Source organism: Lissotriton helveticus, chromosome 3_1 (assembly GCF_964261635.1).
Source record: "Lissotriton helveticus chromosome 3_1, aLisHel1.1, whole genome shotgun sequence".
NCBI lineage: Eukaryota > Metazoa > Chordata > Amphibia > Caudata > Salamandridae > Lissotriton > Lissotriton helveticus.
In genome coordinates, this window is record NC_136061.1 from 761606062 (window position 1) to 761623561 (window position 17500).

At 46.3% G+C, this 17500-nt stretch overlaps 1 protein-coding gene across 1 annotated transcript in view; it reads right to left on the minus strand.

Annotated features, from left to right (window-relative positions):
• The window catches only part of SWAP70 (switching B cell complex subunit SWAP70), a 434919-nt gene extending 431112 nt beyond the window's left edge, over window positions 1-3807 (minus strand). The window contains exon 1 of the mRNA XM_078680959.1: window positions 3559-3807. Coding sequence (XP_078537085.1) covers window positions 3559-3654 — 96 coding nt within the window. The 5' untranslated portion in view covers window positions 3655-3807. The remainder of the gene's footprint in view (window positions 1-3558) is intronic.
• Window positions 3808-17500: the final 13693 nt, after the last annotated feature.

The following is a 17500-nucleotide window of genomic DNA, read 5'->3' on the forward strand; positions in this document are numbered from 1 at the left end:
AAAGAGGGGGCCATGGATTGAGAGCTGTTTTGAGGAAACAGAAGTTTGAAAGATGCATTTTTTGGCTCACAATTCTGCTTCAGATGTATTTACAACACCAAACAACTAACCCCGCGATAGCGTTGTGAACTACCAGGAGGTAAGCCTGACGGTAGCAAATGCTGTGAGATGAAGCACATTTATGAGTTGTGACAATGAGCTATCCGGGGTGCACCAACATTTCTGCATAAGACTTCTGGACTGCAAAAGCCCTCCTGATTGGCTGGTGGACCTATCTACATATTAAGTCGAGGGGAAACATCAACCGAATTGGACATTCTCATGTGAAAGAAGGAGCTCTTAATATACCACTGACCTGGGTGTAGAAAAGGCATCTTTTGTACAGGGACAGCGGAAATATAGCAAACAAACATGTCGCCTAAAGCTTGTCACTGATTAAGAAGCAGCAGCATCAAGCTCACCCAAAAAATCTACATTTAACAAGATTTTGTCAACAGAGAACAGCACAGCTGTAAAGAACAGCCATGGGCAGGCAATACATAATAACTGTCCATATAGTGGGCAGCTGTGGCAAAGATGTGGAAATGTCACCTGGCTCCAAGCTTGGATCTAATCCTCTGAAAGTCACCAGGCATGTACGCACAAACTAGCATTCGTTTTGCAAAGAACTGATGTTAAACATACCAAGAAGTGTGAAATGAACAAAGACTTCCTCAGCATTAAGATTGTTCTCACTCATCAAGTATGCATCCACAATAGGACCATCAACGATGAACCCCAACAATACAGGATCGGAAATATTAAAGACAGAAAAAAGAGTGTGTGTGCACAATGCAACATACAAAGAGCCTCTATCCTTAACTACAGAGTGATCTACAAAATCTAGAGGCCTAATTTCACCTGCTGAGCAAGTAGACAGATGTGGGAAGTCCCACGCGTTTCCCTTCCAACACTTGTCCCCATCTGCTTGTTCTCCTATCCTTGCATGATAGTTCTGTGTTATTCTTTGTTGCTGATGCATCAATTGCTTCGATGTACTATTGAGACTTTTTTCGATAATGTTCTTGCACAGTAGAGCGCACAGACACCTCTGGGTAGTTTCACTATAGAAAAAAGTAAATAAGTAAATAAACAAGTCACTGACTAGACTGTGTGAGTAACATTCCCCATGTTACCGCCACAGTACACCCAGACAACAGAGGCCCCCGAGCTCCAGGGGGCTCCCTCAGCACAGTACCCTGGCCCGAGGGCTCCCAAGTGAGTTTGGAGGGGGGCCTCTCTGTATACTTTGCAAGGGGGGCCCTCAAGTTTTGATGCGCCATTGGTGCTCAATGTCCTGGAGGGCTTGAGAGGCGGGCACAGCAGCAGGTTGCTAACTTGCTGTGAGAAAGAGAAACAGAGGAAACCTGCCTCCTTGGCGGTGACAACCCGATCTATTGCCAGTGGTTAGACTTATTTGTAAATGTCCAAAAGCGCAAACAATTACCCGAAGGTGTCAAGGCGCTGGGGGCCATGGGGAAGATTAAGCGAGCTATCGCCCAGAGTCACATGGTGCTGGGCTGATCTGCTGCCGGGGATTGAACCGTGAGCCCCCGGGTTCCGGAGTCAGTCGCCTTGGCCGCTGCGCCACACCTCTTTCACTATTTCAAGCAGCCTCTCATCCATCACCTTTTGTGTGTTTCATGTAATGCCCTAAATTGCCTTGGTATGGCCAGATGTGGATCCAATGCTCACTGTCATCAAGTTGTGACTGGCTGATGAGCACAGGCATAGCTTCAGGTGGCGAGGTGTTACATCCCCCCCCCCCCCCTTAGTAAATGTCTTTGCTGATAAATAGTTGGGTACAGGTGCTTTTAGTCAGGTATGGTTGGATGCCTCTCGGATTTCATTTGGAATTTTAGCATGCACACACTTACAACAACAACAAAAAACCACACACACACACACACACACACTCTGATCTGCTTTGAAAGTCCACAAAATGTTGTTTCTTTTACAAAACATTGTGATCCTCTCAATTAGTACGGCTATCAATCTGCATTCCTTTCCCTTTCCACTGCCCCTTAAGTCACTCACACAGCCGGCTTCTCCTATAGTGTATTTTAACATTATATGCCAGCGTGACTTTTGGGAAATCTGATCCGCACCCCCCACCCCAAATCTTACTGCCCAAGCTACGCCTGTGCTGGTGAGCCCATAACTAAGGGAAAACTGGTCCTGGGTTGCTTGCGTTCCGGTTCAGAGAGGACCTGGCTTGGCTATTCGGGCTGGACTTTTCCCACTGGAGCAGGGTCAAGGCTGCTCTGCATATGGCTGAGTCCAAACTGAGGTGGCATGGTGAGCAATAGGACTATGGGTTGGAATGCTACTCCGAGCAATTGCCAGTGGTTAACGACTTATTGCAAGCAGCTCCCACCATTTGTGCCTTTCGCGCAACAAGGTGGGCTGGTCTGCAACTGATGGGGTCAGTTCTTCAGTCACCACGTATAGTATCTATGCAGCAATGCACATAACTGCTGCCAGTCTGCGTAGCCAGGACGAGTGTACCATTTCGCTGCTCGGTGGAAGGCATTTCCCTGGTCTTTTGAGTTTTCTACTTATATTAACTGCAGTGTGCGTTAAACTAGACCTAGCATTACTTGTTATAACTATTGGAAACTTTAATGTATATTTTACTATCTCGTAGAGCTGCATACGGAAACATTAACTGGCAGTGTAGCTGCAGCGCCCGGGAGTGGCAGAGTAACATGAATACATTCCAGCGCCTAGAAACGGTTTGAAGAAAAACGCACTCATGCATATGTATTAAACCAGTCAATCATGAAAGCACAAATACAATTCAAAGTTGTTCCTAACAAACCCCCCTCACCACCACCATCCTCGCCAAAAATATTTGTTGACGAGGACCACCAAAATCCTTAACATGACTCTGATGTACAAATGTGAAATAGAAATAAATTCAGTGCAAGGTTTCTGAAATTGGACCTGGGAGGTGAGGGCGAAACCCATGGAAATATGCCAACCAATGGCAGGTGTACAGTAAACATGCCAATGCATCTGCCCTGCAGTGATACTTTAAGGTACGTTTATGTGTGAATGGAAATCGAGTGGTGTTGCAAAATTGCTGGTAAAAGTCAAACAGCTGAATCGACTGAAACATACACAGAAACAAAACACCCATCTGGTTACAAGCAACTCTGTAACGGTGGAAAAGCAGGTCGCAAAACTTTTAAAAGCAAGTGCTGAAGCCATAATACATCTAAAAAGCAATCTACTGTGTTTGGACAGACCACTGGTGAGTGTCCCGGAGGTTATTTTCAGCTAAAAAAAAACCACGCACATTTCCTGCCGTCCGTCGCATGCCAAAGTAAAATTCAGGTTGGACCAGCATTCCTACGTCAGAGGACTCTCAATACAGTGATACGTGGAAGGAGCTGCTTCACGATTTGCACTCACCTCTGCAGCAAACTTTACATACGCTCGTATTTGCACAGCCAACTCTACTCTTTGTTGCCTTCACGACATATAAAAGACACACACGACAAACAGCGCTGTTACCTTCAGCTGAGACTTAGAAACTTTTCCGCTCTTGTCGACGTCCAACGCGGTGAACGCGTGCCAGATGGGCTTCAGAAGCTCCGCTTTGAGGGCCATGTCTAGGGCGGAGGGCTCAGTCCCGATGCGGGTGTCTCGGTCTCACACCCTGCTCTGCCTCCGCTTCACACACTGCGCCTCTGTCTGATGGTTGAGCCGTCCACCGCACCACGTGATCCAACTTCCTTTCCAAACCAATCAGAAGAGCGCTCTGCTCTTGGAAGCCGACCAGCGTTGCTCAAGCGGCAGCAGGACTCTGTGGCACTTTACACGACGTTTACGTCATAACCTGACTGGTTTTAGGCCTGGAGGGCAGTAACTCCAGTTCACGGCCTTATTTTGAAATGTTATGATGCAAATAGTTTACGTTCGTGCACTTCGACAAGTCCTGCAGCTCCACATTCTTAAAAAAACATACAAGAAATTTCTGAGGGTTTAAAGCATGCGTTGTGACCACATCAGAATAACTTGCATCATGTGCACATACACTAACAGTATTAGTTGCATCAGATACAGCTGCAAAGTGTGACACCAGCAGCACCACCTGCATCAAGTGGCTTGAAATTGTGACAGCAGCATTATTCCTGCACCCGGTGTTTCTAGGTATGATTGCAGCAGTTTCACCTGCATCAGGTGTTCCTAGATGTGACACCAACACTATTACCGGCAGCAGGTGTTCCTATATGTGACAACAGCACTATTACCTGCATCAGGTGTTCCTAGGTATGATTGCAGCACTTTTACCGGCATCAGGTGTTCCTATACGTGACAACAGCACTATTACCTGCATCAGGTGTTCCTAGGTGATATAATTGCGGCATTTTTACCTGTATATGTGTTCCCAGATGTGACAGCAGCACTATTATTGCCATATGCAAATCAGTCTGACTCTGTGCCTCATGGGAACAGTCGAGCCCGAACTGCCAAGCCATGTCTTCCCTGGACCGGAAACAAGCATCCTGGGACCGGTTTCGGGTTCATAACCCTCATCAGCCAGGCTATCTTGAATCCAGTGGCAAATTGAGCAAGGGACTCTCGTCTGAGCATACCCTGCCAATTTAGGGCGAACAAAGCGATACAAAAGGGGATGATGAACGGAGCGTTTGAGCAAATCAAACACTCACCCCCAGTCAACTGATCTGGGTTTAATCCATCACCATTCTTAAGCTCACTCCGCCACCCCAGTTCAGACATGGCCATATGCAAATCATTCTGACCCTGTGCCTCATGGGAACAGTCCAGCCCGAACTGCCAAGCCATGTCTTCCCTGGACCGGAAACAGGCATCCTGGGACTGGTTTCGGGTTCATAACCCTCATCAGCCAGGCTATCTTGAATCCAGTGGCAAAGTGAGCAAGGGACTCACGTCTGAGCATACCCTGCCAAGTTAGGGCGATCAAAGCGATACAAAAGGGGATGATGGACGGAGCGTTTGAGCAAATCAAACACTCACCCCCAGTCAACTGATCTGGGTTTAATCCATCACCATTCTTAAGCTCACTTCGCCACCCCAGTTCAGACATGGCCATATGAAATCAGTCTGACCCTGTGCCTCATGGGAACAGTCCAGCCTGAACTGCCAAGCCATGTCTTCCCTGTACCGGAAACAAGCATCCTGGGACCGGTTTCGGGTTCATAACCCTCATCAGCAAGGCTATCTTGAATTCAGTGGCAAAGTGAGCACTACTGGGTTGACTGAGTGTGAGTGTTTGATTGGTTCAGATACTCCGTCCATCACCACCCCCTTTTGTACCACTTTGTTCGCCATAAGTTGGCAGGGTATGCTCAGACGTGAGTCCCTTGCTCACTTTGCCACTAGATTCAAGCAAGCCTGGCTGAAGACGGCTGAAATGCCAGAAACCGGTCCTCGGAAGATTATTTCCGGTCCAGGGAAGGCATGGCATGGCAGTTCGGGCTGGACTGTTCCCATGAGGCACAGGGTCAGACTGATTTGCATATGGCCATGTCTGAACTGAGGTGGCAGAGTGGGCTAAAGAACGGTGATGGATTAAACCCAGATCTGTTGACTGGGTGTGAGTGTTTGATTGGTTCAGATACTCCGTCCTTCACCACCCCCTTTTGTACCACTTTGTTCGCCATAAGTTGGAAGGGTATGCTCAGACGTGAGTCCCTTGCTCACTTTGCCACTGGATTCAAGCAAGCCGGGCTGAAGACGGCTGAAATGCCAGAAACCGGTCCTCGGAAGCTTGTTTCCGGTCCAGGGAAGGCATGGCTTGGCAGTTCGGGCTGGACTGTTCCCATGAGGCACAGGGTCAGACTGATTTGCATATGGCCATGTCTGAACTGGGGTGGCAGAGTGGGCTAAAGAACGGTGATGGATTAAACCCAGATCTGTTGACTGGGTGTGAGTGTTTGATTGGTACAGATACTCCGTCCATCACCACCCCCTTTAGTACCACTTTGTTCGCCGTAAGTTGGCAGGGTATGATCAGACGTGAGTCCCTTGCTCACTTTGCCACTGGATTCAAGCAAGCCGGGCTGAAGACGGCTGAAATGCCAGAAACCGGTCCTCGGAAGCTTGTTTCCAGTCCAGGGAAGGCATGGCTTGGCAGTTCGGGCTGGACTGTTCCCATGAGGCACAGGGTCAGACTGATTTGCATACGGCCATGTCTGAACTGGGGTGGCAGAATGGGCTAAAGAACGGTGATGGATTAAACCCAGATCTGTTGACTGGGTGTGAGTGTTTGATTGGTTCAGATACTCCGTCCATCACCACCCCCTTTTGTACCATTTTGTTCGCCATAAGTTGGCAGGGTATGCTCAGACGTGAGTCCCTTGCTCACTTTGCCACTGGATTCAAGCAAGCCGGGCTGAAGACGGCTGAAATGCCAGAAATCGGTCCTCGGAAGCTTGCTTCCGGTCCAGGGAAGGCATGGCTTGGCAGTTCGGGCTGGACTGTTCCTGTGAGGCACAGGGTCAGACTGATTTGCATATGGCCATGTCTGAACTGGGGTGGCAGAGTGGGCTAAAGAACGGTGATGGATTAAACCCAGATCTGTTGACTGGGTGTGAGTGTTTGATTGGTTCAGATACTCCGTCCATCACCACCCCCTTTTGTACCACTTTGTTCGCCATAAGTTGGAAGGGTATGCTCAGACGTGAGTCCCTTGCTCACTTTGCCACTGGATTCAAGCAAGCCTGGCTGAAGACGGCTGAAATGCCAGAAACCGGTCCTCGGAAGCTTGCTTCCGGTCCAGGGAAGGCATGGCTTGGCAGTTCGGGCTGGACTGTTCCTGTGAGGCACAGGGTCAGACTGATTTGCATATGGCCATGTCTGAACTGGGGTGGCAGAGTGGGCTAAAGAACGGTGATGGATTAAACCCAGATCTGTTGACTGGGTGTGAGTGTTTGATTGGTTCAGATACTCCGTCCATCACCACCCCCTTTTGTACCACTTTGTTCGCCATAAGTTGGAAGGGTATGCTCAGACGTGAGTCCCTTGCTCACTTTGCCACTGGATTCAAGCAAGTCTGGCTGAAGATGGCTGAAATGCCAGAAACTGGTCCTCGGAAGCTTGTTTCCGGTCCAAGGAAGTCATGGCTTGGCAGTTCGGACTGGACTGTTCCCATGAGGCACAGGGTCAGACTGATTTGCATATGGCCATGATTGAACTGGGGTGGCAGAGTGGGCTAAAGAACGGTGATGGATTAAACCCAGATCGGTTGACTGGGTGTGAGTGTTTGATTGGTTCAGATACTCCATCCATCACCACCCCCTTTTGTACCACTTTGTTCGCCATAAGTTGGCAGGGTATGCTCAGATGTGAGTCCCTTGCTCACTTTGCCACTGGATTCAAGCAAGCCTGGCTGAAGACGGCTGAAATGCCAGAAACCGGTCCTCGGAAGCTTGTTTCCGGTCCAGGGAAGGCATGGCTTGGCAGTTCGGGCTGGACTGTTCCCATGAGGCACAGGTTCAGACTGATTTGCATATGGCCATGATTGAACTGGGGTGGCAGAGTGGGCTAAAGAACGGTGATGGATTAAACCCAGATCTGTTGACTGGGTGTGAGTGTTTGATTGGTTCAGATACTCCGTCCATCACCACCCCCTTTTGTACCATTTTGTTCGTCATAAGTTGGCAGGGTATGCTCAGACGTGAGTCCCTTGCTCACTTTGCCACTGGATTCAAGCAAGCCGGGCTGAAGACGGCTGAAATGCCAGAAACCGGTCCTCGGAAGCTTGTTTCCGGTCCAGGGAAGGCATAGCTTGGCAGTTCGGGCTCAACTGTTCCCATGAGGCACAGGGTCAGACTGATTTGCATATGGCCATGTCTGAACTGGGGTGGCAGAGTGGGCTAAAGAACGGTGATGGATTAAACCCAGATCTGTTGACTGGGTGTGAGTATTTGATTGGTTCAGATACTCCATCCATCACCACCCCCTTTTGTACCACTTTGTTCGCCATAAGTTGGCAGGGTATGCTCAGATGTGAGTCCCTTGCTCACTTTGCCACTGGATTCAAGCAAGCCTGGCTGAAGACGGCTGAAATGCCAGAAACCGGTCCTCGGAAGCTTGCTTCCGGTCCAGGGAAGGCATGGCTTGGCAGTTCGGGCTGGACTGTTCCCATGAGGCACAGGGTCAGACTGATTTGCATATGGCCATGTCTGAACTGGGGTGGCAGAGTGGGCTAAAGAACGGTGATGGATTAAACCCAGATCTGTTGACTGGGTGTGAGTGTTTGATTGGTTCAGATACTCTGTCCATCACCACCCCCTTTTGTACCACCCTATATGTGACAACAGCACTATTACCTGCAGCCAGTGTTCCTAGGTATGGTTGCAGCACTTTTACCTGTACCAGGTGTCCATAGATGTGACAACAGCACTATTACCTGCATCAGACATATAGGCTTATAGACAGCCTGAGGAGTTCAAAGGCTGACAGGCTGCGCTAGCACTTTTCTGCTCACTTTTTAACAAATACTTGTTTTTAAATCATCTTACTGCAATTATATTCGCGCGCTGTGCTCACCATTCTCATTTCGCTCTGACTGTCTCCCCGGTCCACCACAGCTCGTTCGTGCTGTTTGTGTGGAGGGAGTGTCATCATTCTAACCAGCAGGGGGATTCCTACCCACTTCCTGTGGGGGCACACTAGAGCGGCCATTGTGGCAGGGTGACACTCTAGTGGTTGTGGAGCCCCTGACTATTTCTTGGCAGCATGAGGCCGACGCACATCGGACACGCCACTGGCGTGCCGTCCGCGACCGGACGGCGGCCAGGGCCAGAGATGCTGCCCGCTCCAGCACTGCTACTAGATATGCGTATAACCATTCAGAGCTGATCGCTCTTAGGTCCCCCCCATGCCCATGCTTGCCCATCTCGAATCTTGGAGACACCACGGTAGACTACACATGTCCACACTGTGGGTTCTCCATCAATGGGACTAGTCCTTATAGATGCACTTCACCCCGGTCTCTACTACTCCCCCCGGCCCTTCAGAAGGTGACACTTAATGCCGGGCTGATTAACTGCAGGTCTTTGGTCAAACATTTATTGGATATATGCCAATCTATCACTGATAATAATTGGCATCTGTTATTTCTGACAGAGATGTGGCTTAGGGAGGACACCAATCCCGCTCTGTCTCTAGCCATTCCCGATGGCTATGGAATTGTTTGTGCTAACAGGCAGAATGGGAAATTGGGGAGGGGGGGAGGGGGGTGGCCATTATTTATAAAATTAAATGGGAGATCACAGCAGCTCCCTTTGAGCTAGTGGATTCTATGGAGGGGCTATCTTTTTGTATAAGGCTCTCTGCAACTACCTCCTGCTCTGGCCTCCTGCTCTATAGCCCACCAAGCTCTAGCGTTGATGAAATTGCGGGGCTTGCTGACTGCATTGCGCAAGCCAGATACTACGCTAACTTTACTATCTTAGGGGACCTGAATCTACATGTGGAAGATATCTCATGTCCATACAGCTCTAATTTTATTGCCACCGTAATAGGATACAACATGACTCAACACGTCTCTGCCCCAACTCATAAAGCAGGCCATACCTTGGATCTGATTTGTTCTAAGTTGCCTGATATCACAGTACATGCTCCTATACCTGTGATATGGTCGGATCATTTTCTGATCCCTTTTCAACGTATGTTGCCCAGCCCTAAGAAAGCTACCTCTATTTCTAAAGAATTTAGAAGGAATTGGAATAATATCACCTTGGACTCAATAACGCAATTCACTAAGGACTCTAAACCCTTCCCCTTCAATGATCTTGACGTCAGTATTTTGCACTTGAATAAGTGGGTTGGTGGGGCACTTGAGGCCCTTGCGCCGTTGAAAGTAGTAAAATCACCTATGTCCTCTCCCTCCGCACCTTGGTTTTCGGAGGAGCTTAGACAAAAAAAAGCGGATTGCAAAAGACTAGAACGTAGTTGGAGGCTGACGTATTCTGCAGAAAATAAGAAAGACTATCGGGCAGCTCTTAAAGAATACCGTAGAATGCTTATTAAAAGTAAAAGAGAGTTCCTAGCGGAGAGAAGTGACAATGCTAAAAGCGCTTCCACGGAGATTTTTTAAATTGTTAAGTCCTTTAACCGATCCCTTAGCCCTTGCCCACACGCACCCCCCCTCACAGAGCCTATGCAACAAACTCTCTGAGTCTTTGAGGAAAAGATTGTCGTGATATACGGATCATTTCCTGAACCAGGAGATGAATCCCAGATCTTTATTGATTCTGGTCCAGAGTAGCCCCCCCCAGCTTAGTCCTCTCGGAGTTTGCAGAAGTATCAGAGGAAGCCTCGCTCCTGGAATTGCAAAAATGCAAATCGGGCTCCCCGAGTGACCCCATGCCAGCTAAACAATATAAAGTCCTGGTGTGGTTCCTCAACCCGCACTTGAATCCCATCTGGAATTCATCACTTAGACTGGGAATCTATCCGATGGCCTGGAAACATGCCTTTCTCCATCCAATCTTAAAAAAAGCGAATGCGGATCTGGAAGTTCCTGGTAACTACAGACCCATCTCTCTACTGCCCGCCCCCACGAAGAACTTGGAGAAGCTAACTTATCAACAACTGGCCGGCTTCATTGAGTCTAATGATCTTCTTCATGAGTCTCAATCCGGCTTTCGGGACGGCCATAGCACGGAATCAGCATTAAATGAAATGGCTGATTCAATACGCTGGGCGGTAGATGGAGGTTCAAATGCGGTGTTAGTGCTGTTAGACTTGTCTGCAGCATTTGACACAGTCTCACACTCTATCCTCCTGGATCAACTTAAGGTCATAGGAATTCAGGGCACGGTACTGACTTGGATAGCGTCCTTTCTCACTGACCGCAAAGAACAGGTCCGGACTCACCCTTTTACATCGCCGGTTAAACCTTTAAAATGGGGCGTGCCACAGGGCTTCCCCTGAGCCTGCTTCTTTTTAATGATTACTTAACCCCGCTTGCGGAGATGATTTCTAATACTGGGATCAAAATTGTTTCCTATGCTGACGATACCCAGCTTCTATTCACTTTCAAGGCAGTATCTGTCACCACTTTTGATGCCCTCAAGACGTGTCTTAAGAATGTTGCGGCCTGGATGGACCGCAATTTCTTGAAACTTAACGCTGATAAGACCGAGATCCTATTTTTTAATCAACTCTCCCCTCTCTCCCCTAATTTATGGTGGCCTGAGGAATTGGGCACGGCCCCACTTCCCAAAGAATCGGTCAGGAATCTGGGTGTCAGATGGGACAAACAGCTATCCCTTGGAGTGCAGGTGCAAACAGTTGCACCCGCCTGTTTCGGAAAAATCAAAACCATCAGAAAATGTATTAATTACCTGCCTAACGTTACACGCAAAACGGTAGTGCATGCCCTAATAACCTCTCATTTGGACTACGTCAATGGATTATACCTCGACCTTTTCCTGGGATTGATCCACAGACTACAGACAGTACAAAACGCTGCTGCCCGCCTAGTCTGTGGTGTCTCTCTCAGACAACATATCTCCCCCTTTCTGCATCAAGTCCATTGGCTCCCCAACGCTAAGCAAATTGAATTCAAGGTCCTGACACTGGCATTTGGGGCGGGGAAAGGGCTAGGGCCTGTCTATCTCAGAAGGAGACTTCGCCCTTATGCTCAGACCAGAACTCTACGGTCCAACACCCAATGCCAGCTGATTACACCCAGATTCAAAAAAGCCAGATCTGGTGGTAAATCATTCGAGGTGGGTGCCACTCAATGTTGGAACAAACTTCCCAAGCACTTACGCCGCATTCAGTCAGTACCTCTGTTTCGTAAAGCCCTTAAAACCGGGTTATTTAGCCGTCAGGAATAGTCTAGCTTTGCCATTTGTCCTCCTCACTGTCTGCGATAACGCCGGGACATCCCGTTGGGGTAGCTGTGCACTTAATAGTGCCTATTTATTATTACTATTATTATCAGGTGTTCATAGATGTGACAACAGCACTATTACCTGCATCAGTGCTGTGCTCTGGTTTCGGTAAAGCTTCTCATGGGGTGGGGAGAGTTTTTTTGAGCTTTGTCATTGACTCTCCAAAAAGGCAGTACTATACGGAAAAACTCAGTTTAGCGAACACACGCTTCACATAGAGGATCAGTTATTTTATGCAATGGGGGAAACAAGAAGTGATATCTCTTTAAAGGAGCAACAGCTTCAGGCTAATGAGCCTAAAGCTGACCAAGACATGGAGGATCATGAACCTAAAGGTAGATATGGGCATAGCTGATTTGAAACCATTTTTGGAAGAAATCAGAGAATATTTGAAAATTCAATCCCCTAATCTGAGCGATTTTCAGGTGGACTTTTTGCCCACAAGCCCAGAAAAATTATTTATTTTCAGTACATGTGGCTGTACAGAATATCAGGGGCACCAAGCACAGCGCAGGAGGGCACTGCTTCTTTCTGCAGTTTGAGTAGATGTTCTACTGCAGCTATCTCATAGCGAACAAAAGGTTTCTCAACGCGAGCGGTAGCAGCCATCCGTGACTGCTAGCGTTGAGAAATTGCGCCATGATGTGGTCTGGAGTAAGATTTTCCTCACTTGCGCCAACATAGCTTTGGTGAGTGAGGTAAAAACTCACCTCTGCAGAACCAAGTTTTTCAGGACTCCACGTGCTACAGGGAGCGTGGAGTGGGAAAATCTCTGCTAACTCCACGAAGGAAGTGGAATTACACACCAAGGCCAAATTATTTCACTCTCCAAGGGCCATAAACAGATACACATTCACACGAAAACTAAACAAGAAAGGACATCACGTTGAATGGTATAGCTTGGCTTGTGTAACCCAAAAGAGGGAAAAATAGAGGGCAGGCAGAAGACAGGACAATTTAATGTGATCCATTCTAAATTGAGGCCTACTATGGTCAACTTAATGTGCATATCGTACAGTGTATAAGTATGCCTGCTGCAGATTAATGTGAATATGTATGCTAAATCATTTAGAATTAACATCTCCATCAGTCCTAACATAAATCATTGTTTTTTTGAGGATGTATATCCCCATCAGATACAATAGACAAACAATTATATGGCTTTAAAAAAAGGCTTATTCTGTATCAAATTTTGGTGTTTGACAAGGAACTAGTGCCAATTACGAGCTACAGTTGTCAAAAATTACAGATTCATGTGAGCAAAAAGGAGAAGATCCAATGCTGGTTTTAGAAAGATGGAATTACAGGACCAATTTTTCCCAGATGGACCTTCTGATGAACTATAGGTTGCGGCAGCTACGTCAGGAGCATGTATTGCTGAATTTAGGCATGTTTGGTAATGCTCCTGGAAACTGGATACAAGTCATTGTACAGAATTGCCACAGTACCTGGTGCTCCTGCCATCGAACCTAGTAACCCTAAAGCATGACTATATGATACATAACACGGAAATACCAATGGGGGGTGGTGAGGGGGCTCAGAATAACTCAGTTTGTAGAAACGTGCAAAAAAAGTATTTAATTGGATTTGTAATCTCTTGGGTTCAGGCTATGGATTCAAGTTCAGAGACATTTTTCTAAAAATGTGATAAGGTGAACCACTTTGCCTGGGATCCAATGAAAAAAAAATCATTGGTGAAAAGGATCCAATTATTGCTACGAAATAGAGCCATAAGAATGGTCACAGAAGTGGAAATAGACCATTCAGAATGAGAACAGTTTTCAATCGAATTTACGACCTTGAGCGATCACTCTCACCAACATATACATTTTGGAACAAAAACCAGCAGATACACTAATGCCCCTGCATTGGTAGGCCACATAAGTTTGATCAACTTAAAGCATCCAGTGTGGATGGATCAACGCTTCACTACAGGACCTGAAAAGTACAATAAAGAAGCTAGCAGTGGCCTGTCACAGCAAAAAAACGAAGTCAATACATTCCTGGACGGAGTTCACAATAAAATTGACATCACTAATGTCTGGAGACCACAGCATAATACCAGGGAAGCTACATAATGCTTCTTCACGGAAAGTGCAAGCATTGAAAAGAGAGCTAAGAAAAGCAGTTAGGAACTGTAAAACAACAGACATAGATCAAGCTGCATGGGAAAGTGTACGTCAGTTGAGGAAAAAATACAAAAGAGTGTTATGGGAAGCGAAAAGAAAACGAAATGAGATGTACTGGGCAAAACTGATGTTCATTTCTAAACAAACCAACTCAAGCTCTTTTTGGGAAATAGTTAACAACATGAGCAGGCCAACAAAAGCCTCAAACAGCTCGAACGTCCACGAGAAAGACTGGATAGACTTCCTGGTCAGAAGATTCGAGGGGGACATATTGCCTGAATCTTAACGGCTTCTGCAACTGGAACAATCCTTCACTCACGTAAATGGTGCAAGGATTGAAACAATGGTAAACCTGGGCATAGCAAGAAAAAGCAACCTACTTGCAGATAATGCATAATCTCCAACTTTCTCAGCTGAAAACGTGATAAACATAATAGGCCAAAGAAGAAGCGATGGTGCACCAGGACCAAATGGCATTCCGCAGGCCATTTTCAAATGGGACACAACATTCTTGGGTGACCACATATCTACGCTATTTAAAGAGGCAGAATTACTAGTCTGTTTGCCATTCAGCTGGCTAGGTTCAATATTTAACCCAATCTTCAAAGGCGAAGATCGATCAAATCCGACAAGATACAGGATCTTAGCACTACTTGGCATAGAAGCAAAGTACTATGCATCAATGATCCTGGCAGACCTCGCTGAGTGGTCTGGCAAGCATAACTGATCCTGACTAACCAGACTCGATTTAGGAAAGGGACCGGAACAACAGCAAACATCTTAGAAGTCTCGCTAATAGCCGATAAATGTAAAAGGAAAAAGGAAAAATTACATCTCTGCTTCATAGACCTCAAAGAAGCATTTGACTGTGTAGACTGATGCCTGCTAGGGAGAATAAAGAAAGATTGGAATATTCTTGAAAGAATACTGCAAGGAATAATGCATCTTTACATCCATACTTGGATACGAGTAAAGTCGGTTGATGGTACCAGGGTTTCAAGAATGATTGCCACAAACAAGGGCTTAAAGCAGGGATGTGTGCTGGCCCCCAATTTATTTAATCTGTTCATACTTAGCACCAAGGCTCGATCAGACCAACTCTCACCGACCTCATCTGGGTAAATTAACCCTGTCGCATCTTTCATACGCCGATGACACGATTTAATGAGTCTAGGACTAGTAGGTCTCCAGCTTGCGTTAGCCGAAAGAAGGGAATCACCAATAAGCTGGAAATCAACACATTAAAAACCAAAACCATGCTGATCCAAAATCGACCTGGCCATACACATAAAATCGGGTAGGAGAGAAAGCAGCTGTAAGAAGTCACCATATTTGGGAGTTTATTTAGATAATTGATTTAACCCCCAGGAACAAAAGAACTACATGTCAGAAAGGGTCCTAACATTTCCTCTCAACACACTGGACAAAAAACTGGAATGCCCATATTTTAAACCACTGTTAAGTGTGATAGCAGTCAGATTCTTGCCAATATCTTACACCAGTGGGGCCTTACGTGGAAAAGACTCGACACTTCTGAATAAGCTACAAGTTGACACCTACGAACACGTCTTTTTAAATATCCCAAAAAGCAACACCAGTGCTGGTTCGCTTGGAATTTGGGTTACTTAATAAAACGGTAGGGAGATTGTATTCCACCATAAAAGCTGGTATAAAATTAAATTAAATTCAGAACATTCACCAATTAACAAAGCATTATGGACTGAAGTGGAAAATGATTAAATATTCTAATATAATCAATATTTATTTAAATCCCTATCTGCCACCAACATAGGGGAATTATGGTACTATAACCTTTCTTTTACAACCTTTAGACAAATCCATACTAATATTATAAAGAGAGAGACCAAACCTTTGAGGCAGGTAAGCTCTGGAACCACTGCGCCAACCGGAACACCGCATACAGCATTGGAAAGGTGAGGCAAAGCAGATGGACATAGGCTATACACCAGCGCAACATATACTTTGGAAGGGAAAAGCACCTTGTGGGACAAAGTAGTCAGTGGAAGTAGCACCAGCACTGAGGTGGGCCTGTGCGTATGTTTGGAGTGTGAGAATAGCGTTCTATCGCGTTGGAAATGTGTGGCGGCCGAGTACGCCGTGGAGTGTGAGAATAGCGTTCTATCGCGTTGGAAATGTGTGGCGGCTGAGTACGCCGTGGAGTGTGAGAATAGCATTCTATCATGTGTGGGGGCTGAGTACGCCGTCGGATGACGTTGACGCGGAGTGTGGCGTCTCAGTGCACCACCCCGTGTTGTTTAGTATGCGCCGTGAAGTGCGTGAAGAGGCCAAACAGAAGACACCCGGGCACGATAAGCACGGCAGGACGGCTGTGCCGCATTTGCAGACTGTGAGGCTGGAACTTCAGAGCAGGTACACATGCATCGGCACCTTAATCAGCGGATGCAGAGCCCGGGCACGATGTGCACGGCAGGACGGCAAAAGGCAGATTTCGCTGGGGTGCTTTCTAACTGCAGACTTTTCTGTCATACCCGGACAACGTCGGGACGGGCTGCTAGTCATCAATAAAACGGTAAAACTTCACTCCCTGCTACAAGATAAAAACAGTTTCAGTCAAAGAGCACATGCATAGATAGTAATTAAAAATTATGAGACCTTAAAAGCGGCACCCTAACTAAGCCTCACATTTTCAGCATTTTGAAAGAAAGCTTGATGGTACTTTAGTTTGGTCAGCTATCGACACTAGCAGACCAACCAAGTTGGAAGCGTAACGGTGCCACAGTATGTTGACTTTGTGGTTAGGAAAAAGCTGATTTTACTCACTTAATTTGTATCTGCCGCTATTTATATACTGCATTCGTCACTTTATTAAGGAATGACTTAAAAGCAAGAGGGATCAGGACATGTAGGGCCGCCATCATACAAAGTCTAAACCCTGCAGACCCTCAACTGAATTGTAAGCTGCTAAAGTATTTAAAAGTCCATGAACTAGCTCTAGAAAAATACAGCCTAGAATGAAAGTTTATTCTTAGTAAAGTTTTTTTTTTAAATACAAATATTTTGTTTTACTGAGGAGATGAAAACATGTATTGTATGGTATTATGCTAAACTTGATATAATGTTTGAAGGTTTTTCTTCTTTCTTTTTTGTTCTCTCTCTCTTCTTTTTATCTTTTTTTATAGATATTAATGCACAGATGTGTATATGTAACATTGTTACGGTTTTAGTTACCCAAAACATAAAGCTTACTTACTTACATTCAGAAGGAGTACATTACAATCAATTATTGCTTTGATTAATCAAGGAGAATTCCTAGTGAAATGAATAATCCAGATGCATAGTTACAGGTACTTATAAATCAAGAACACCAGAAGTTTCAGAGGTCCATGGTCAGAGAGAAGCATTACCAGTTCCAGGTATACTCCTTTCTGCTTAAACATCAGCGAGTAG